Source organism: Coturnix japonica, chromosome 3, assembly GCF_001577835.2.
Source record: "Coturnix japonica isolate 7356 chromosome 3, Coturnix japonica 2.1, whole genome shotgun sequence".
In the NCBI taxonomy this organism is placed as follows: domain Eukaryota; kingdom Metazoa; phylum Chordata; class Aves; order Galliformes; family Phasianidae; genus Coturnix; species Coturnix japonica.
The window spans coordinates 97,003,535-97,027,151 of record NC_029518.1 but is presented as its reverse complement, the minus strand read 5'-3'; the positions used below and the strand labels follow the sequence as shown (position 1 = coordinate 97,027,151).

The 23,617-nt window shown below is 42.2% G+C and overlaps 1 protein-coding gene across 9 annotated transcripts in view; it reads left to right on the top strand.

Annotated features, from left to right (window-relative positions):
• Nucleotides 1–23,617, top strand: part of KIF13B (kinesin family member 13B) — a 112,312-nt gene that overhangs the window by 23,126 nt on the left and 65,569 nt on the right. For 4 of the 9 annotated variants that reach the window (XM_015859717.2, XM_015859711.2, XM_015859715.2 and 1 more), the window contains exons 3-7: nucleotides 17,957–17,972; nucleotides 20,028–20,088; nucleotides 21,442–21,534; nucleotides 22,202–22,382; nucleotides 22,918–23,005. In XM_015859717.2, coding sequence (XP_015715203.1) covers nucleotides 17,957–17,972; nucleotides 20,028–20,088; nucleotides 21,442–21,534; nucleotides 22,202–22,382; nucleotides 22,918–23,005 — 439 coding nt within the window. Of the gene's footprint in view, nucleotides 1–6,027; nucleotides 6,110–17,956; nucleotides 17,973–20,027; nucleotides 20,089–21,441; nucleotides 21,535–22,201; nucleotides 22,383–22,917; nucleotides 23,006–23,617 lie in introns of all 9 variants that reach the window. The other 5 variants (XM_015859716.2, XM_015859712.2, XM_015859718.2 and 2 more) reach the window with 2 other exon arrangements.

Genomic DNA, 23,617 nt, shown 5'->3' with positions numbered 1-23,617 from the left:
GGCTCAAACATGATCTATTTATGCAGACTGGGAAAGGACCAGAAATCATACACTGAAGCAATCGCTAAATATACTTTAATTGTGATTTAGAGCATACCATTCAAAGAGCTAACATTTAGTTTGAAATTCAGATCCTTTTGAATGCTGTTTTAAAAGGAGACCTCTGTTTAATTCTTTGAATTCCAATCTGCTGTAGCCTGTTCTTTTGTGAGTCTTTTGCTTGTAGGGAATCATTTCAGTGCTAAACCAAGTGAATATACTCAAATTATAGCTTCTCTTTTGCAGTACTTTGCTTCATAGCTTCATTGCTTTTTTCTCATAATATGTGCTAAACATTGCAAGAATCATAGCTGTGGTGCATATGAATGCTGAAGAAAGAGGATTTTCCCCGTTTAAGGTGTTTGTGTAATAGATGCGATCCCAAAATATCCTCAGAACTTCACCTTAGACCGTGTGCTTTTGCCATGGCGTTATCATTGACCAAATGACTGAGATGCTCTTAACACAAAGCAAACCTGACAGAATTACTTGTTGCTGTGTGTTCTGTGTGCTTGTAGTCATCCCTGAGAGTGAAACAGGACCCATTTCTAAATGGATTCTGCATGTGCAATGTGGAGGCTGGTTCAGGAGGTACCTCTTTTCCTCTGCCCAGTCATCGTGTTTCTTTTCATCCAGCCGACATGTTGTGCAGACATGAGAAAGCAAACTGTTGGCTTCATCAGTGGAAGAGGTATTTCTTTTTGCTGCTAGTACATAAATCCAAGTTATTCATCCTTTTAAAGGCATGGGAACTGGTGGAAGGGCCTCCAGACAGCTCTCGTTTTGATACCACTTCTGTTTTGTACCACTGATGTTATATGTGCAGAATGTATTTTCATTAGGCTTAAGACAAGTGGAGCACGCATATGTGTGATGCAGTGGCACAGCTGCCCAGGGAGGTGGTGGGGTCACCATCCCTGGAGGTGTTCCAGAACCATGGGGATGTGGCACTGAGGGATGTGGGCATGGTGGGGTGGGCTGGGGTTGGGTTTGGGGATCTCAGAGGTCTTTACCAACCTTGATGACTCTATGATTCTTTTCTGTGCAGTGTGGTTGTTTTCTGAATGCTTTATAACCTGAAACGCTTAACCAGTGTTTATAACCTTCGGGGACGGGGTATCCACCACCTCAGCAACCTGTGCCAGTGCATCACGTTGTGTATCCTGTAGATGTGATGGACATAAGCTTCTGCTACCTGTACTTGTACCTCTGAAGCACATCTGTATAGCACCTTTCCACCACTGAATGTCCAAATAGATGGTGCCTACTTAAGTTACAGAAGGCCAACCCCAACCTTTAACACTACCCGGGAATTACACAACAGCATCTTCTGTCATCTTGGGTGGCTCTCCCTTTTTGGGGACAGTTTCTCTGGCTGATGCACATACCTAATGTGACCACAGATGCTGTTGTTTTTATAATTGGAGTTACTTCACCAATAACTCAGAATATTTCATGGAATCAGCAGAGGGAAGTGAGTACGTGACACCCCTGCCTGCTGGCTGCCTTTTCTCCCTGGAGCTACTACGTAGCTGTAAGTCTTGGCGTTGTATTTTACCCCCCTGGAAAGTTTGTTTTACCATTTAACAGTTGGAACAATGCAGGCACCGAGAACTTCAAAGGGGCTTTGCTTCAACAGCAGTGAGATCCAGGCAGAGCAGGTTCCTTCCTGTAAACACTCGCTTTTCATGGCTCAGATTCCTTCTTTTTCAAAGTGCCTCTATTTAGAAGCACCTCTTAATGCTGTGCTGAGGAGTTCGAAGGTGTTTGTGATCCTCCTTGGCTGTGCTTTTCTTCACTCATAGAGAAACCAAAATTCATCTTCCCATATGCTGAGAAAGCATGATAGGCTGAATTGTTTTCCTGTTTGTTGGCTCTATAGCTTCTTATTTCTGGTAATTAAAGGTAGGCCTTGCACACAGAACCAACCCAAGTTATATGCTTATCTCATGAATCACTGCTTTATCTACTTTGCTTTATGAGGATTTGAATCAGTAGTGGTTGAGGAGCTCATTTAGATAGAAACTTTATTGTTGCTCTTCGCAGGCTGCTTATTGTGGTGGAAGGAGGTGGTGGATGCTGTGAGCACCTGATGGAGCTATAGGTGTCTCTATTCATTGTAGGGGTGTTTGACTACATGACCTTTAAGGGTCCTGGGCACTGCTGCCCAGAACAGTGGGTGCCCCATCCCTGGAGGTGCCCAAGGCCATGGATGGGCCCTGGGCAGCCTGAGCTGGTGGGGGCAACCAGCCCATGGCAGGAGTTGGGGCTGGATGGGCTTTAAGGTCCCATCCCTTCCAATTCAAGCCACTCTGTGCTTCTATGAAATACTAAATAGGAACGATGCATACCTTTTTTAATAGCGGGTGCAAACTATTGGAGCAATGCCCTTTTTACAGGGAGCTTTGGTGGCCCAGCACAAGCTGGGGATGTGATGATGCAGCTAGTGTTAAATGGTCAGCTTAATCTGCCTCGCTTTAGTGCCTGTCTAGCATTAACATCTCTGAATATGGCAAGGATATGATAGGTAATAATTTTACGGTGCTGTGTGCTTGTAGTACAGATACAGAAGGTAAATGGTGCATTGAACTGATTCAGTTTTAATGTTCCTTTACATCAGTTTGGCTGGAAGAGGGGCTTGCTCTGGTGTTAGGCAGTGCGCAGTTACAGGTCCTAAGAAATAAAGCCTCCCTACTCTTGCCTTCTTTTTAGAGCTCTTAATGGAAGACAAAATGACTTGTGTTGTGAAAGCCTCTGCCTGAGACTGGCATGACAGGCAATAAACTGTGCAGCAGGGAGGGAGATAAAGGAGGCCTCTGAGCTCTGTCTGCTGCCAACAAATGCAGCCTTGGATGAGTTACCATTCCCCTTTATCAAATCCGTTCAGTGGTGAACAATGCCGGAGCCTTCAAGAGACTCTCAATGCTTTTCTGTTATTTCAAATAGAAAAAAAGCAAGAGAAGCATCCCATTCAAATCCTACCATTGTGAGTCAGCTGTGTGGTTTTTGATAAAACAGGTACCTGAGCTAATGCTGCTGAGCCAGGTGACAGATACACCCACAAACCCAGGCTTTATAAAACCCTGATGTAGAGCTTAGCACTTGAACTTGAAGACCAACCCGCACGAGACTATGAGACCATCCCCATTGGAACAAAATAACTTGGTGAGGATGGGAAGAGATCTGACTTTTGTTGCTGCTAATCTCTGTTGGGTTTGCTCAGTGATTTTGGGCAAAGTGAATGATCTGGTTTCTGAAGGGAGCACTGGACTTGCCACAAGCTTAGCAGATCTTACAGAAGAGCTTCAGGGTTTTAAAAACCTTTGGTATCAGAATCCTATTTGAAACTGTATGGTGGCTAAAAATCATAGTATTACGTATTCCTTTCAGGTATTCCTGAAAGTTTGTAGGTATTTCATAGGTATTCCTCAAGTTTGCAGAGTGTATTTCTTACAAAGAAGCTGTGGGGAATCGCAGCGTTGGCAGCCTTTCAAGCAATCTCTTACAATGCAGCTTTATGCCTGTAACATATTTTCCCTTCCTTTCTTTTTGCAAGTCATGCTTTAACCAGATTTCTTTCCCTTTCAACTCTGGAAGGCAAATGTGATGTTTAAAACACAATGTTGTACTTGGAGAGGCTGTATTTTCCTCTTATTCTGTGGAACAATAAATGGAAACTTACATGTTTGGTATTGCACAGTCCAACTTTTCCTCTGGGAGCATTCAGTCATCCAATTGCTGATGGGAAAATCAAAGTTCAAGGGAAAAAATAAAGGTATAAGGAGGGAGAGACAGGCAAGGGAAAGTTTCTTCAGGTGCTTGCTTTTACCAGCCAGCCAAACATCAGCAGTGGGGTTGGAAGCTCTCCTGTGTGTGCCAAGTATCTGTCTGAATTCCTTCTGTGCAGACTTCTGAATGCTTCAAAGCCTTTCTGCTTTTAGTATCATGCTCACACCTGGCACTGCATGGTGATATCAGCCAAGAAAGTGAACCTGCATATCTTCATGCTGCTCCAGCCTTGCATAAATGTTCATTTATGGCTTGAATGCTGTGGACCTTTTGATTTATATTGGCAGTATTTAGGTAAGGCTCTTTGCACTTCTATTAACCAGCACGATATCAGCAGTGCATTTCTGTCTTCCATTCTCTCCCACAGTGCGATAGCCAGAGTTTGGTGGCAAAGAGAAAAACACTCTTCTCATCCCATACCTGATCTGGCAGCAGCAGCTCATGTTGGTAACCCAAGTCCTGTGAACAGGGAAATAGGGTGGCAAACTCCACTTTGCACTGCTGTTAAGTGAGGTATGAGAAGAAGCTGCAATCGATTGTTAATTACACAAAAGAAACTGGCTGTGATGACTTCATGAGGATCCACTTCTTTACATTTCCTTTATCCATCGTTGTTCTTAAACCAACCCCTTAAGTGTCTGCATCCGTACGTCCTTGTGGGTTGCCCTGAGAGGCAGTGGTGCCCCATCCCTGCACACAGCCAAGGTCAGGCTGGATGGGGCTCTGAGCACTGATGGAGCTGTAGGTGTCCCTGCTCAGTGCAGAGAGTGGGACAGATGGCCTTTATGGCTCCTACCAACTCAAACCATTGTAAGAAACCATGGATTATATATTCTGAGAGCAGGGACGCTTCTAGTACGGTGATAACAGTTACCTGTAGAAGGGAATATTATTGGAGTGTCCTGTTTTTGTAGCAGCAAATGACAAAATTGAATATTCATCATTTTTTCTGTGTTTGTGGTTATGCTTGGGCAAACTCATTCAATCAGCTGCATGAGTGAACATTTAAGGATTTTCTAAGCCAGAGTCACCAAATTATGGTAATTAGACGTCTTGTCTGTTTTGTTATACTGGCTGCAGAGCAGTAATGAGGTTAAAGGAATACTGTCAAGTTGATTATGGAACAGAAGTGACTTACCTAAAAGCTGCCATCATTCTCCTCTCTGTATTTAAGTACATGGATTTTAGTATGTCCTTTCTGTATATGTTTAGTTTCATGTCTTTTAGAGGCAGGCAGAATGGCAGAAATGTGTGGCCTGGTATGGAAGCCAGATGAAGAAGTCACGTGAAAGAAACAGAATATCCCAAGTTGGAAAGGACCCAACAAGGATCATTGAGTCCGACTCCTTGCTAACACAGGACCACCCAAAAATCAAATCCTGTGTCTGACAGCATTTTCCAAGTGCTTCTTGAGTTCATTCCTTTCTTAAACGCTGTCAAATAACTTGATATTTGCTTGATATTCAGTCTATGTTTTAAAGTGACCTTGATCCTTTTCTGTTCTATTCTCCTATAACAGTCTTTGATCTAGAAAATAAAGTGGTTTTGAGGTTTGCTTCTCACTGACTTTGCCAGACAGGTCATTGCCTTTTCTTTGTGCTTTGCTGACTGTATGCAGGAGAGATGCACAGCTCTCCCAAGGCTGTATTTGTCTGTGAAGAAAAATAATCGTGTGTACGTAGCTGAGAATTTGATGCCTTAATGCCTCATAGCTGAAGGTGCTTCTGACAAAGGAAATACTGGTTAAGTAACCCCCAAATTGGGTATGACAGCTTATCTGTTAAAATCAAGCAGTAGCTAAGGACAACAAGGCAATGTGCTGCAGTCTGATTTTACGGGGACTTACTCAGCTGGAACATGTGATCTTGATATGAATTTCCCTTTGCTCCTCTTTCCTCTTATATACTTTGTCATCTGTTATATTTAGTTCCTGTGATGTCCACTGGCTTTTATCTGAACGTCTGATACTAATTTCACATGTGCTGAGTGGTTTTTATCAAAGCGAGCTACTAGGTGCTTTTCCTTTGCAAAAAAATGCTGGAATGGGAGTCTTATCCACTGCTTTCAGGGCCATGTTTTGGGGGAAACAACTGCTAACAACTCATTCCTTTTGGAATACAGGCTTTCTTCTAGGGCAGGTGACCTCGGGTAATCTCCTCACCTGCCCGCAAACTGCTGCTTCCTCCGTGTTTCCTGCAGGCAGGAGGAGGGAGAGAGAAGCACATCCAAATGATGAGCTGTTTTCAACCTGTGTTGTTAGGACTGATGGTGAGAAGTGGGCGTAAGTATCACACACAGGTAATGAAGGGTGTGCAGAAGAAGGAAAGTAAACTGGAATCCATTTAAAGGTGATGTAGTGGGAATGGTGGTAATGGGTTGAGGGTTGGACTGGATGATCTTAGTGGTCTTTTACAACTGCTGACTTTTTGTTTTCCTCTGCTTGCACTGTGTAGCATGCAAGCTTGAAGGCTGTTTCTTTCCTTCCCTGTGAGGGATGTTATGTTTTTGGTTACAAACTGTTTCTTATTGCAAAACATTTTATCCAGTAATGATACAAATTGAAAGGGGAACAGCTGACTCTCAAATTCCATGTTATTCTCCCAGCCAGTTTGATGGGGTTTTCCAATATAACTAGGAAGCTGCTTTGTGAGTTCTCAGGGGTGATCCAGTAGCCGTGGAGTCCAGCAGTGGCATTTTCAGATGTGCATATGTGATTAATGGTTCTTGTTTTGTCACTTCATACAAGTATTGTGGGTTAAGCATTAGCTGCTTTGTGCAGTTTCAAGCTAGGAGAAAACTTGGTGTTTGGCTACTAGCTGCTCAGACTGGTCTGGTGTCTCCTTGATTTAGGAAAACAAAGTATGGATGATTAGGCGAACTCTTTCAAACTGAACAGAAGTAGATCTCCTTCATCCATTGAAATTCCAATAGCTGCCTATTCTTTGACATAGATCATGCAGTCACAGAATGGCTTTGATTGGAATGAGCCTTAAAGCCCATCTAGTTTCAGGTCCTACCGTGGGCTGGTTGCCACCCACTGGATCAGACAGCCCAGGGTTCCATCCTGCCTGACCTTGAATGCCTCCAGGGATGGGACTCCTCCTGCCAACCTGTGCCACTGCTCTTTGTAATTCAAAATGAACTGCAGGTATCATGTAGAATGTTTGTAATCTCTAAATTTGGTTTAGCTTTAGCAAAACTAATGCTTTCCTTGGTGATATTTGTGTTTAATTAAAGTGGTACTAGAGATATGGGGAGGAACATCTGCTTTTATTATTGTTTGTGGAGACACTGCTGTGTATAGTGCTAAATCATGATTGTGCGATATAAAGTACTTTTGCATATGCTGTCCCATATGAATCGCAGTTAAGCAGGCTACAAATTGCATCAAAAAGCAAAAGTTTGTCAAGACAGCCAGCAGGGAATCTCAAAGTTCAAAGTAAGAACTCAGGAGAAGCCATCATTTGGCCCCTCAGTGCATATTAAAGCCTTACATCTTGTTACTCTTTATGAATACCAGCAGCTGGTTGTAGCCTTCACTTGCAGGCTTAAAATAGCTTCTTCACAACGCAGACTTGGCATCAGGAACTGACAAGTTTGATAACACCTTAAGGTGAGTTTTAGGAGAAGAAATGTCTCAGCAATGTAGGTGAGACAAATGGATTATTGTATTGTTTTGGAAATAATCACAGAGACCACAAAATATTAAACACTTTTCCACGCGGCACATACCACACTCTGTATCCTAAACAGAGAGCTGGAAAAGGAAAAGAGAAGCTTAAGTGAAACCAGCTGATTGCTGCTGGCAAGGATCTAGTGCTGGAGGCTGCTGTGGAAGAGAAGAGCAGGGCATGGAGGTAAGCATGAGTTCACAGTTGAGGTTAGAGTTGAAGTTTTCTTCATCATGTTTGAGGGTTTTTGACTACTAGAATTCAAACTTTTTGTAGCGTAGTGTGCCCAAAATATAACAGGAGCCAGCGCAAACATATGCTACACATGCATTTACTTCATAAAGAAATTACACAGCATTTGTTTACAACTCCAGCCTTTTAGTAACATTAGAAGTGTTGTGTATAAGGGAACAGATTCTTTAGCAGGTTTTTTTGTGATAGGGCAAGGGGAAATGGTTTCAAACTGAAACTATTTAGACTGGTTATGAGAAAAAGTCTTTTACAATAAGGGTGGTGAGGCACTGGTACAGGTTGCCCAGAGGTGAGGTGGATACCCTGTCCCTGGAGATGCACATGGTCAGGCTAGATGGGACTCTGGGCACTGATGGAGCTCTGGGTATCCCTGTTCAGTGCAAGGACAGTGGGACCAGGTGGCCTTTAAGGATTCTATGATACCTGGAGGGAGAATCAGAAGTATTGAGCAACAAATTATACCAGGATACAGCAAGGAAATGTGATGGATTCTCTGAACTGCTGAGTTCTTTCTGATCTTTAATTACAGAGTTAGTGCAGAATTGGCAGATTACAAAAGCTTATTTTTCTATAGGTTTTTTGAAGGATGTGAAAACTACTCCTGTACTCTGAGGCCAGAAGCTATTCCAAGAGTAAATTCCTCCCTCTTATACAGCAGCGGCAGTTTTAACAAATTAATATTTTACAAGGCCACAGCACAGTGTCAGCAGTGAGATGTGAGCTATTACTGTGTTTTCTGTACTGCCTGCATGTGTGTTTCATATTAATCATTCCTGGCAGTGGGAACCAGCACAGTTTCTAGGTGATTGATTACTCTCTTCATGTAAAGCTATTGTATTACAACCAAGTTTCCTGAAAAGCCAAACAATTGTAACTAGATGATCTTTAGGGTCCCGTCCAACCTAAATTCTATGATTTTATGAACAGTTTCTTTCTTGGGAAGTGGTTGTGAAAGGGATGAAGGCTCCTTTTCAGGCTGATGATTATTTTTGCAGGGAGAGGTGTTGAAAGGGGTTTCAAAAGCCAAGGCATGCTGGGTTGATAAACAGCTCTGCTTAAGAGCAGTGCAGGAAGCAAAGAGATGGTGTTGCTTGTGGGAAGCTCTTAGAAGTAATTAGCGATAAGAGTGAGGAAGGAGGAAATCTGACTGGCAGCTGCTGTGCATTCAGCTCAGCCTGACCTTGGCCTAGAGGTGCCTTCAGGCTGCTGGGGAGGAGAGGTTTGCTGTAGGCTTTGCTGGAAAGCTTCAGGGAAGGTCCTCATGCAATTGCTCATGTGAAAGCCCCATATCCCATAGAATCATTACGGTTAGAAAACACCACTAAGGTCATTTATTTCAGCTGTCACCCTGTCACCACCGTACCCACTAAACCATATTCTGATTATTTTTTTGGTATAGGTGTTACAAGTTGATGAGATGTTTGAGGATTGCTGTTGGCACTTTTAGATGCCTTTGAGAGCAATGGGAATGATGTTGCCCTGGGGTGGGAACTGCGTCATCCTTGCAAGCAGCTCCTCACCCTGCAGCAGTACAACACGAGAGCTGCTGAGAGCCAAGGGGCTGTTGGACAGAGTCCAGAGCCCAGGAGATCGGTTGGCATGGAACTACACAGTGGGATTTAGTCTGACACAATTTGTTTGGGTAAAAGGAATAACTGATGGTGTACAGTGCATGTTTCACCTTGCTGTGTAGCTGAATTCTCTTGCCAAGGCAGTGAAATGATAACTTAATCCTTGATTGCTTCTTTCAGTGCTGCAGGCCATAGCCTCTGGAACAATGTTTTGTCAGCCAAAATGTACATAGAGCTTTACCGACCTCAGTTACAATGGCTGTTCCAGCTAGGTCACTTCTAATTAAGTTGTAGCCAGATGCATGATACTATCTGCAGTTGGTACTACTAGTCACGCATCTATTCCAATCCTTCTTCCTGGTTTTTGTTTTTATTGTGTTTTCCCATCATGAATAAATTACTGACAGTAAAGTACAAGCCCTTGAGCAGCTGCCCAATGTGTTTTTGAAGGTGATGGGTGCTGGTACAAGTGTTCAGTGAAAGATCTGTCATATGCAAGAATAAAGAAAGATGACTGGAACAAGAAGTACAGAATGAAAGAGTGTTCAAAATGACCTTCCCCATGAAATACTTCAGGATTATCTGATTCCCCAAATGAGAGCGCTCGGCTGGAACACAATGGGCGTGAGAGAACTGCAGTGCTTTGAAATAGTTCTGTGGTGTGGTGAGTCAAGAATAGTTCACAAATAGTTCCTACACTTAGAAATGACCACAGCGATTTGCTAAGGTGGGAGGAAGAAGAATAGACAAAGCAGATGCGTAAGTTCTTCTTGCAGACAAAAGCTGAATTTAGGAAATTTAAGGGCACGGGGAAATGCTACGGTGAATTGGTATTGCTTACTTAGAAATAGTTTGGGCTTCTCCCCACAAATACTAAAGAAAGAGCTGTTTTACGAGTAGAAGGAAATAAAGGCACTGAATACACTTGCACTGTTCTAGTCCTGCTCAGAACTGCAGCAGCTTCAGGCACTGCCAGTGCTGTGGCCATACATTCATCTGCTCTTTGTGTGTGCTGTATGCATTGTGAGCCTGCAAGGCATTACCTTGTATCCTTTGCATGGGTTTGTCTCTCCTTTTTACTCCAAAGGTGGGTTTTGTTTGTGAAACAAATTCATTATGTACATCTGTATGGTTTTGTGTAATTCTAGGTTTAAACGGAATGGGGTGTTTGCCTACAACACTGTGACGTCTTGTCAGCAGTCCCCAGCTATTAGCAAGGCGTATACAGGGCACAGGAGCTGAGCTGTCATGGTGAAGGCTTGCCTGTAATTTTCATAATATGCTGTATTTTCCCTTTGCTTTTCAGCAAACAGGTCAATTATAGCTTATTCCCTCCATAGGCTTCCCACCCATGTGCTGGGAAAAGAGCAGCTGATTCAAATGACACACTGAGGATGAGGATTTCTTTTCTAGGTCAGTCAACAGAGCAGCTTGGTACATTTTACCCTGAAAAGCAGGCAAGATTTTATTTATTTTCCTATGCCATGTACTCTAGTAACTTGATTCCAGTCCTGAGAGCATACTGTACTGGAACAACATCAACAGCAAATAACTCTTGTTCTTGGTAGTGGGGATATGGGCAGGTGAGGAAAGCAATCTCTTCTAAACATCTTTTTTAACATCTTTTGTGGCAGAACTTTGATTTTGAAGCTGCTCAACTGTTTGTGTGAATTTACATAAGGTGCTGGGTGAAAAGGTTTGAAATCTTCATAAAGGAAGGGTAACATATAAAATGTGTGCCAAATACTTCACATTGCTGACATTTAGCTGACATTGAATGTCTAAGTAGGTATTGTTATCAGCTTGCTAAAATGGACTGAAGAAATACAGACACTACAGAAAGAGTTGATCAGAGAGGAAGTCAGGTGTGTAGTCCATGCTGTAGAGAAAAGACAGAATTACCACTTTTCCTTATTGTGAAAGATATCAACCACTGTCATTTCACTATATAGCCAAAATGTTTAAGACCTTTAAATGCATGAAGATATTTTTTAAGTGCTGTTTTTAAGATGCCGGTGTATTGACAAGCTGCTGTTGGCAGACTGTATTTTACTTGAGTGGTTCAGACGTGTTGTGCTGTGCTTGTACCTTCCAGGCTCCTTGGATGTCACTGGGAGGTTAAAGTTGATAATACACAGATGTTGTGCAACAGCCTCTCACTTATCACTGAGATCATGGAATGCATATGGGCTGACATAGGGAAATTCAAGTGGCTACTGAACCATGGAAGCAAGACTAATGTCTTCTATGCTAATGACCAAACCTTTCTGCCTACAGCTCTTATATTCATCCCCTGCACAACTAGATCAGTGTCATTTATGCTTTCCCATGTGTGTATAGTTTTAAATACTACTTGAGTCTCTAGCATGGAGCTGGATCCAAAGTATGCTATGTATAGTCTTGCCATTTGAAAATAACCCTTTGCATCTCAGCTGCTTAGTTCAGGAGGCATCCAAAATGGCTCTGAGTTATGAACTTGTATGCTATGCCTATGGCCAGAGCAGCCCATCTGAACAGCTAGACACCCAGTGATGCTGAAACTGCACCGTGATTCAGGAACTGGACAGTGTATCCAGTGGTATGTCCAATGTTATAAACACATTGTGTGTGCACCAAGATTCAGTTAGTACAAAAGGCTACCATAATAATGTTTTCTCTTCAACTACACCCATTTCACATGTTACCTGCTTGCTTAGTGGCTAGAGGATGTGCTGAAGGAGGTGGAGAACTGAGTCCAGGTGTCTCCTCAGATTGGCATCCCCTTCAAGGGGATGTTACTCTTGGCTTAAAGACAAGAAGGCACATTTGTGGAACCAGAAAACAAGCGGAAGGAGGCAGTTTGACTTGTTGATTTGGCCACCAAGCCAGCAGGTGTTTCCTCAGTTGGAGTTTTAGTGGCTGAAATACAAATTACATGGGTATTTGTCGGATAAGTGTAAGTTCTTTGGGGATTTGGACTTGACAGCAGACAATGTTTAGTATTTATTTTTCTTTATTTATTTTCGTTCTACTTCAAGTTACCAGCAGACTCCCCTTAGAAATTTCTGTGGATGTCAGCAAGTTTTTCTTCCTGGAGGATTAGTGCTGACTCTTCTCACACCATGCACAAGAGCAGGGTAGAAGTTACTTCGTGCACATTTCATTTATTGGTGGAGGAGATGCAGGCATTGCTTTGGTTTGCTCCAAACTTCCACCCTTCTGCTGTGTTCATAAGAATAACCATCTTGCTTAGGAGTCATGTTAGGCTTTGAAATAAATCTGAAGTGAGAAGAGCAAGGCCAGTCTTTCCAAAGTGTAGCGCCAGGCTGCTGTAGGTGGCTGGAAACAGACACTGGGAAAGTTGCCTGGAAAGATGTTCCCCAGCAGAGCCAGTGCTGGGACCGCTGCCCTGTGGTCTCAGACTGTGGGCTCACACACACTGAGCTCAAAGCCTCCAAGGAGAGAGGAGTAGGAGTATGTTTCTGTAAAGAAGTAAATATTCTGTATTAAATTTATGGTGAAAATGTTCTTTCTGCTTGACCTGTTTTCTCACTGTTTGAATATTCTCAGTGTATTGAGTTTCAGCGTTGAATAAAATTGCTGATATAGAACTCAAACTTTCACAGTCGTCTGTTTGAGCTCTTGTAGATCCCACCTGCCACCCAAGGAAAAATTGTTTCTTACTCTAAAAGGGGAAACCCACAACTTTGAAGTAGGCATCTTAAATCTTAAACCAAGAGGTCAGGGATGTACAAGTTTAGCTCTCGATTCACAGTTTACCTTTGTGTAAGGTTGCGGTGTTTGCTGGTGACTTGTTGACTTGCTCACAACAATCTAAACTAAAAAGCCTCAGGATGGTGGACTGGGGCTTTGTTATGTGGTTTCTGCATTCATTGCACATTCATTCTGAATATTGGCAGGAACTAGGGCTAAAGGCATGAACAGAACTTGGAACTGGAAGTCTTGGATCCTTAGAAATGAGAGCTTGTGATCTGGGGAGGGTGAAAAGGATAGGTTGAAAATCTACAAGGAAAAAACTTACTGCCACCGTGATGGAACTTGTATTTTGTATTTAAAAAAAAAAAAAAAAAGTAAATTAAAATAAAAAAGGGAAATAAAATGATTTTCAAAACCAACAAAAAGCACCTTGACAGCTGAATGAGAAGTTCAGCATATATATGCCTTCAGGAAACAGCCTAGTTGGGTGCTGCAGCATTTCAGGCAGTTCTTATGAAACGCCTGAAGGATTCCAGTAGCAGTCAGACGGTCACAGGGTTGGGTCTTGTTAGTTTTTTCCTCCTGTTTGCAGTAGGATGAAGTAATTCTAATGGCAGTGTTACCTCCCCTACAACTGCTGTTTGTGCAGGCTCCGTTGTGCCACTGAAGAAGCCTTGTAAAAATACAGGCTGGCCTTCCCCCTTCCCGTAAAATACTGTTATTGAAGTATCTTTACAACATGTAATTATGTCCATGTCAGGAAAGCTTGTCTACACAAACATCCCACTAGCAAGTCTATTGGATGTAGAGTTTTTCCTCTAATTTGTTAGCCCGTGGTACTGCTGTTTTTTCAGTTTATCCAATTGAGATGTATCCTTTATTTCTGTGGCTTGCATGGACATTTTAGTGATGTTTTTTAGTCTAACCTGCTTACTTTGCATAGCATACCATATCTTATTTTAGGATTAACCATGTAGATCACTGACTTAGTTTTTTAGCCCTTTGCCTTCTGCTCAAGGTTGTGCTGAATGTGATCCCTGTGTTTGCGCTGATGCTGTGATGCGGTTGAACAAGATTGCCACATGAGCAGTGTTTCCATGCACCTATACATGTATGTATGCACACCCCGAGCTCTTTGCCTCTCCAGGAGCTCATCACACCGCTCCAGGGCTGATTGCTTGGGATGGAAGCCACTCATGTGGCTTTCCCAGAGGCAGAAGGTTTTTACTGCCACATCCCAGGCTGGGACCTTGGTGTGTCCATCTGGAGATCTCTCTGTGGAGTTGAAAGGCTGCCAAACTGTAAGATACTTCTCCTGCTACCCTCTCCAATGATTAGAAAGCATTACACCATCACAGAATGGCCCAGGTTGGAAGGGACCTCAGGGATCGTGAATCTCCAACCCACTGCCACAGGCAGAGCCACCAACCTGCACATTTAATACCAGACGAGGCATCAGGCTTTATTAAAAAGTATTCCAGTGCACAATAGTAATTGAAAGTCTGGGTACTGCATGCTCCCCAAACATTCTCTTGGAGCACAATAGCATCCCAGCATCTAAATGTATACAAACAAAAGAATGAAGTTGTAATCCCCTTGTCATACTATAACTTTATGGGATACGTGCACCACTTGAATGCGGGGAGACCAACAATACAGGAAATTTAACTTCAACAAGAAAATACCCCAAACCCACATTGCTCCTGTGCTGCCCAAATCCTTGTTTTTCAAGCCTTTTTTATCTTTTCTTGAGTGAGCTGGCAAAAATGAGTTTTGTCAGTAGAAACGAAGTAACCGCCAACTATGCTTGGAATGCCTGCAGCACCAGAGGAATTTTCTAAGTAACAGTGATCACTTTTGTTCCTTTTAGCTACACAAATCTGAGCTCTGAGCAATCTATGCTCTTTTACATTGACGTATTTGGGGACTTTGTTTTAAAGGGAGCACGTCTGCTGGCAGGTTCTGTTTTCTTGAATAGGGCAGCGTGGTTTTCTGCCGAAGGTCGGTGTGGGTGGGGAGGGAAAACTGAAACTCTGTAAGAGCTGTATTAGTTGGTTATCATCTGGAAATTGGAGCAATCTCGCGGTACACAGTGTTTTAATAGGACTTGGTCTATGTTAAGAGATGGGGGAAGAGTTTTTATAGGCATAAGGACAACAACCTCAAGCAGTTTGTTTTCTGATATATTCTGGAAAGTGGATTTCTAGGTATTGTGAGATACGGGAGCCTGGAGTGATTGAAACCTGATTTAGTAGACATTTCCTCTTATTGTATGTGGAAAAAAAAGCTTTGCAATTGTATCCGTGTGATATGTGGAAGATCAGGAAACAGCTTCTCAGTGAATTCTGCATTTTCTTATCTGTTGCCGTACTACTGTATTTCAGTTATGTCTCTGTTTGACAATCCATTACGTTACCAAATGTGATTTTGCCAATAGCCGGCTTTAGGAAAGAGATTCTGGGGCTGAAATTTAGAGAGCAAAAGTCACAACGTTTCAATGTCAGAAAACCTCATTCTGAGTCAGTTAGAAATATGCTTCCAGTTCAGGAATCTGCTTGAGAAAGATAGGCAGGCTCCCAAGCTTTGAACATGGAGTTGTCTGTCTTGTGGCTCGCTGATGCCAGAGCTCTTCAATAGCGCCTTCACTTTATCAGCTTCTTCATGCTAGGAGGCTCTTGCAGTACAACAGAGGATTTATTTGCTTCTTCGTGGAGATGGTAAACTTGAAAATCATAAGCTTGGCTATTCCAGAATACAAGACTGCAAAAATTGGTGTTAAATCCTGCCTCCCTGTCCAGACAGCATGAGCAATACAGAGGTCCTTTTGGTATTCAGCTTCATCTGCATCCAGTATTTACCCTCAGAGGTACGGCTCACACTCAGAAGTCTTGTTTGAAGGATCCAATTCCTGAAGAACCCTTCAGCCCACTAAGCCATTAACTTTTAATCCATTGCTTTTCAAACAGAACCCACATCACTGGCTTTTTGTGGCCAGATGGGGAGGTTCTGTGAACGTGAGATTTGAATTTCTTAGATGTTCGTAGCATGCAGTCCATGTTATCGTGGTATAACAGGGGCTGTAATTCAGGGGCATTAACAAATGAGCTGATGGTAAGCAGCAAGAAGCAGGATGTGTTGTGACTGACGCAGAGCATGTGCTGACATCAGCTGGCTGCTATCTTTAAGCTACACAGAAAGATAAGGTCTGAGTTGTCCTTGCTTTTCCTCACTCATCTTTCATCTCATTTTTTGTGTTGTTTTCCCCACTAAATTTGCCTAAATATGCACGTGTCTTGTCAGTGCATCTTGGTCCTGCAGCTTGTACAGCTTAAGAGCTATTGGGATGCTCTGGGGTTTTGTTTCTTGCCTCAGCCTTAACAATAGGCAGCGTTGGTTGCGTACCTCATGACTGGCAGTGCTTGATGTAGGATGCTGTGTCTGCCATTGGTATTTGTCTTTCTGTCACCTCTTGGCCAGATGATCACAACACACTGTAGTGGGGCAAGGAGCCTCCTGGGAACACTCAGCAGTCTGGGTGCTGCTTCTTCCCATCTGTTTACTTCCCATGGGGTTTCCAGTTGGGCTGAAAATCATTTCATAGCTTGCTGGGCCCAGCTGTGGGATGATGGGTCAGGCTGTGCACAGCATCCTTCTGTGTGGTACAGTGTGCACCCTCCATTCTTTCCTTTGGGAAACATTAGTCAGATTTGCTCTTTTTTAGTCCAAGAGGGCAGCTATCTGTATCCTAAATACTGATGTCCTTGATGTAAGGATTCCTTTCATGTGCTTGCATTAAACATAGAAGCATAATGTGTTTCCACGTGTATGTGCGCACCTTTAGAAAATGAGATACTCGTTTTAAGACCTTCAGTCTAAACTAAGCCTGATACATAACCTAGTGTAATCCATCCTCTTAAGTATGTGATAGGATTTTTCAGATTACATCCTTATTGCTGCTTTAATCCAGATGCTCAGTCATATGTGCTGTACCGAGGGCTGGAAAAGTCAAGTGTGCTGTCACAGGATAATCCTGCTGGGAACTGGGCTGGGACACAGCAGAGCTGCTGGTCTGAATCAGGGCGGTATCTCTGTGTGCTGAACTCACGCACTGAGCCCAGGTTCCGTGTTTGCCTTGCTCTATAGGAAGAGTGATCTACCCTGTAGGAATAGGAATAAACCTTCCTCACAAACAGGAGCTACCCTGCTCATTTGAATGACCCTGTGACGTGGCTGCTGCAGGGTAACATTGGCTGAAATAACTGTTCTGCCACTGCTAGCCAAAGTGCTGCGTAGTTCTGGTTGGTGAGTTATATTCATATCAAATTCAAGCCTAAGCAGAAAGAAATGATGGACTTGATTTGTAAGTAATAACTTTTGAGAGACTGTGCTGACATTACAATTCTTCAGTATCTTCCCAACCCATGTGGGCAGCGTGAAGTGATGGTACACAGCTCCTGCTCTGTCAGAAGAAAGAAATCGGGTATGCTTGCTGCAAGGCTTTGCTGATGGTAGGAGCTTACCGATGCCATTTGCAAGGCCCAGGGCAAAGAGAGCATCACTTCCTTGTGCTTGTGTTTGCAGGGCTTCTCCAACCCTCTGCATGAGAAAATGCTGCACAACCTGGTGCCAGTGTCTGAATCATTGGTGCACTGACTGCTGCTGTGCTGCTGTCTTAAAGACTGCTCTGGTGCTCAGTGTGCTCTGTCAGAAAGTTTTCAGCTGTGCATACAACAAAGTAAAGGAATTGCTCTTCGCTGTTCATTTGAGGAGAGGTCGGAGGAAAGAAACAAACTTTTCAAATACAGTGCTCCAAAATGAGTTGTTAACAGCAGAGCAATGAAGCTGAAGTCCCTGTAGCTAACCATCTTCTTCTTTTGTCTTTTTCTTACCCCATGTGCTGTACCATATCCTTGCTGCTGCTGCTGCTTCTGGGAGCAGCAGGACCCAGCCGAAGGTAAGGACCCTTATTGCTCATTGCTTGTGCTTCAGTTGTTTGTGTGTAAGCCAAATATTGAAAGCATTTCAGAAAAACAGCCCTGCAGCTGGTCAGCTGTTGAGTAAGAAACTCAAAGCATTTCCTTGCTGCAGAAGAACACTGTGTAGCCTTTGCCAAAGGATGAGTCACGGGAACAAATGAGAACATACATACTCAGCATTACAGGCTGTGAATGGGAGACTGCTTGTTGTCTGTGGGGTTTTTTTTAAGCATTTTCTGGCATTTGTGTTGTAGCAAACTCATTTTGTTGGTCCGGCTTGTGGTCCCATGACTTTGTACTTGGCATGCTGATATCTATCTTTATCCTGGCACACTGGAATTCAGCTTTATTGCTGCGGTCATATATCCAATGATGTCTTGGGATTGCTGTAGTAATGTGCGTAATTGTTTAATAATTTCAAAGAACCAAAACAAACAAAAAACAAACAAACAAAAAACAACGTAATTTCAATCGGGGTAAGAGCAGCTCGTTAATTTAGAGGCTGCAAAATAAACTCTTTTGTTTTACACGATGCTGCAGCATCAATTTACTCTATGAAAAAGGGGGAGGGTGTCAAAAAAAGGAATGCATTGTTGAAGGGAAGTTGTTCAGATCTGAAGCATTTTGCTGCACTAAACATTTTCTCAGATCTAAGTAGCGCTGGTTGTGTTGGTAGTCCAGATTTTCAACTTTTTGATAGTTTTTCTAACTATTTTAATCAGCATAAACACTAGAGAGAGATTCTCTTTACTGCTTTGTGAATCCTTAAATGATTTCTTCAGATCATATGATATGGTTCATTAGGGAATGGTATAACTGAGGTCAGTCCCTACAGAAGCAATAGTTCTCTGGAGGGTTTTTCTATTATTAATGTAGGTATGATGCAACATATTTTGCTCCTACGGCCTTTACTACATGAAAAATGTTAGTGTGGGTTTCCTGTGTATATACTGCTGCATGGTTGGTGCCTTTAGCATGGACCACAGACTTCACTGAAGCTGAACAGGGAAATGTTTGAACAGAGTTTCAGAAATAATCAGACTGGCATTCAGAAGGTGAATTTGAGATGTTGGCGGAGTGCACTTGCTCTGCTAATGTGATGTGAAGTGCTGCAGACATCAGCTCTGTAGCTGTAACGAATGTCTAAAGGAAGAAGAGCAGCCTTAATTAAACTTAGATGGGGAGTAAACAGGCAAAGTGCAACCCATGGCACTTTCCTTTTCCTATATCCTTCAGAATGGATTTTCCCTGTTTGAAAGTAGACCAGCTCCTATCCTGGTTTCTTAGGGTTTTTTTTTGCTACAAATGCATAGCCAGAGGCACTGTTTTGCAAACATCTATTTTTGCAGCCTGGGATCCTGTAGTAGGCACTGCCCTACTGGGGTTCAGATGTCACAATGAAAGATGCCTTTAAATGGGTTCACTGCAAAACTGAAACTTTTCTATATTTGAAAAGGTGTCAGCACTATTCTAGTGGTACAGCTCATTTGCTTGTGGACTTTGGTGATGGCTGCTTCTGTTTGTCAGCAGTATATAAATACACACTGCTCATGTACAGAAGGGTTCCTGCCCTAAGGCGTGTTATTAATTTATGCAGACAGAAAGAACTGGGAGGTGGTAGGCAGAAGCAGCCAGGGGGACATCTGTCAGTTTATAGAATAGCAGGTCCTGTGAGCAATGAATTGTAGGGATGGGATTGAGGAAGGATAAGGAGAGCTCCTTGACATCCACTTGTTTGCCTCATGGAGAGCTGTTGGAGAACATCAATGAGGATTCACACAGCAGAAAGGAAGAAATTAAAGCAAGGGAAAAGCGCAACCAAGGAACAGGCTTTTATGTAGGAAGATGATGGGTTTGTGTTCAGATACTGAATTCATAGGAAATAAATAATGCTTCATGCATGCACATTGTGTTCAGAATGGGCCCAGGTAGCACAATGTTAGCCAACATAATCCAGCACTGTCACAACTGGGGTAACGTGTTTGATTTGGCAGTGGTTTCTATAAAGTGCCCTCCTGGTTATTTTTCTACAGGTGTTTGCTTACGATCACTGCTTTTGGTCTATGGATGAATCTGTCAAAGAAAAATATGCAGGTAATATTTGCTGTAGCATTGCGCGTGTTGTCTCTGAGAACAAATGGTCTAATTATAATGCAGTATTTGCTAAAGGGCACAGACCATATGGCATGGAATATCTTTCCTTGCTATGACTGCTTGTTGTCAAAAGAAAAAGGAAAATCTTAAATCATTCCTGTTTTTCTTTTCTAAAGATGATGATTAGGATAGCAATAGGCATTGCTACCCATCTGCAGTGCAGGAAATTGAGAAATCCATCACAATAATGGGTTACTCATATTTACATTTATATTTTGAATACTGTTCTAAGTGCATCGTTTTAAAAGCATTGAATCAGTTTCTTTGCAGGATATGAGGAATATTGCTATAATATACCTGTTTGTTTTCCAGTTCTGATGGGAGCATCGTTTTAGAACTTAATAACTGGAGTATTAAAAAAGACTGATGTAATGTAGGAGTATTTGATTAAGAGATTTTGGGGTATAATTGGCATATTTTGGCAAACGGATTTGGTAAAATCTGAAATATGTTAGGACTTAACAGTTGGTGATCTTTTCCTTTTTTCATACTTGTTATCTTTTAAAAAGTGTATTTTGTTTAGCTTGTTTCCACAGATTTAGAAACAAATAAATAAAAGATCCCAATATTTATAATTTCCCTAATGAGTAGTAGTTTAGTAAGGAACTGAGTGTGATATCATGTTGGGTGTATTTGACCCAAACCATTTCACTTGGCACACCTATTTGTAGTTCTGATGGGGGAGTTTGTATGCGTCAAGTCTTGAGTGTGTTCATGCATCAGAGAAAGGACTTTTTTCAGTATATGAAATTCATAGGATCATAGAATCCTTAGAGTTGGAAGGGACCTTTAAAGGCCATCCAAGCTCCCTGCAATGAACAGGGTACCCCAGCTACATCAGGTTGCCCAGGGCCTGTTCCAGTCTGGCCTTGAAGGTCTGCAGGAATGGGGTATCAACCAGATCTCTGGGCAACCTGTTCCATCACTTCTTCAAGTGATAACCCTTCGTTTTGCTGATGCATACATCTTGTTGTGTATTATCTCCCACACAGAGGTGATGTCTCTGCAAAATCACATTTGGCAATTGTTAAAATGCATGGGTTGAGGATATGTCGAGGTGCTGTCATTTAGCAATGGGTGAATTCATGCAGCTGGTAGAAGATTTTCTGCTGATAAAACCCGTGAGCTTGAAGATTGCTAGCATGCTGTTGTAAGCACATACACATATATGCACAATAATCATAGATCCTGCGTTTTGTAGTAGCACACATCTGGAGCATATCTACCAGCTGATGTCCATGCTGCTGTTCTCCCACCTTGTTACAGTGCTAGCATGTATGCTTTCTTTCTTAGGTCAAGATGTTGTTTTCAAGTGCCTTGGAGAAGGAATTCTTGAGAAGGCCTTTCAGGGCTATAATGCTTGCATTTTTGCCTATGGACAAACAGGTAAGCCCCTTCAGAATATATGTAAAAGATTGACACGCAAGTCGTCAATGTTCTGAGTGGAGACTTTCCATGGTTACAGTGATGTTCTTTCAGGAGAAATGCCTTACAACACAGGCATCTTTTATGTAGAGCAAACATCAGAAAATGTATTTTCTCCTTTCTAACCTTAGATTGATGTGGACAGGATGAGAAATGCTTGTATCTGTTGCTGGCTACCCTTATTTCTGACACTTTGGATTGTTATCTTTGATCGCGACTGTCCTTGAGTTCAGTACATCACCCTTATTTTCTGCCTCTGCAGCCAGAATAAGCTTTAATAATCATTTTAAATGCAATATGTAAAAATGAATATGCTTAGCCAGCTGATTTTTTTCGTTGTGACATGCATGTGGGTATTAGCAGGTTGTCCTCTATGGCAGAACTATCTGTCTGAAAGTCTTCTCTGTCAGTTTGAACTAAATTTCTTGTTTTCCTTTTCTTTTCAATTGCATAGTTTTTGTCTGAATGATGTTCTGGTTGCTTTGAAATAGAAAACAGCCCAAATGCCTTTCACTAAAATGCCAGGTTTATATTACTATTTTTTTTGGTACCTCTTCTCCATATTTCCTTTCCTCGCAGCAAAAACCACAGCATTGCACGTTCACTAATTATACATTCAATCACACAGGATCTGGAAAATCATACACAATGATGGGTACTGCTGACCAACCTGGATTAATCCCTAGACTTTGCAGTGGTCTCTTTGAAAGAGCACAGAAGGAGGAAAATGAAGAGCAGAGTTTTAAAGTGGAAGTATCCTACATGGAGATATACAATGAGAAAGTCAGGGATCTTCTTGACCCAAAAGGGTAGGTAATGTGTGTGTGTGAACGCTGTAGGATGTTGCCATACACTCTTTCTTTCAACATACCACATTAATAGAATCACAGAATGGCCTGGGTTGAAAAGGACCACATTGCTCATTTCGTTCCAACCCCCTGCTATGTGCAGGGTCACCAACCACAAGACCAGGCTGCCCAGAGCCACATTCAGCCTGGCCTTGGATGCATCCAGGGACTGTCTTAATGGAACACCACTAAGGCGTTTGGGCTGAGTGATTTTCATGTCAGAGTATTCTTATTTTAAATAAAAATAAATCAGAAAGACTAAAAGCTTGGAGTAAAGTCACTCTAATGCTAGCTTCTAGGACGTGACATAAATGTCTGTGTCAGTATTGTATGTGTAGGCATAAGGCTTCTTAGTTTGCTTTACAGTCCTTGTTCTGTGATTTATTTTGGTAACTGTAAGACCACCATGTTTGAGAGGTATCATTGAGAAGCAGATTGTCTGTAAATGTCTTACGTCACGCATGTGCTTATAAATAACTTTTTTTTTCCCAACCAGAAGCCGACAGTCATTAAAAGTTAGAGAACACAGTGTTTATGGCCCTTATGTAGATGGACTATCCAAACTAGCTGTTGCTAGCTACAAGGTAAGGATCAGTTTTATGAAAGGCTTGTGTTGGTATCCTGTACATGAAAGTACTGTCCCATAAGCAAAATTATTGACATACTCCTAATCGCCATGGTGGTAATGTGGATTTTAGAGCAGAAGAGCTGTACAACTGTTGTTCTGTGATCACTGGGGAAACCAGAGTCAATAGCAGAAACTCATTTTCATCCCATACTATTCAGTTACTCTGAAGGTCATTGAACTATGTAATGTAACAGCTTTCCTCCCAAATTTGAGTCTAGCATGTATTAATGAGAGCTGTTGAGTGATTAATTACATAACCAGCAGCTAGAGTAGACAGGCTTTCAGTATCACTCCTTGCTGCTTTTTGTCACTTATAAGTAACATGCAGGCGCACTGGAAATACAAACAAATGGTTATTTACAAAACAAATACTCATCAACATTGCCTGAAACTTTCCTATTGGGCAGTATTAAACTAATTGAACAGCAAGCATCACCACTGATGGTGAAGAACTTCCTCCTAAGATCCAAACTAAACCTCTCCTGTCTCAGTTTAAAATCATTCCCCCTTGTCCCATCACTAAAAAATAAGAGATGGAATTCTACCATTTTAGCAAAACACAAGAATA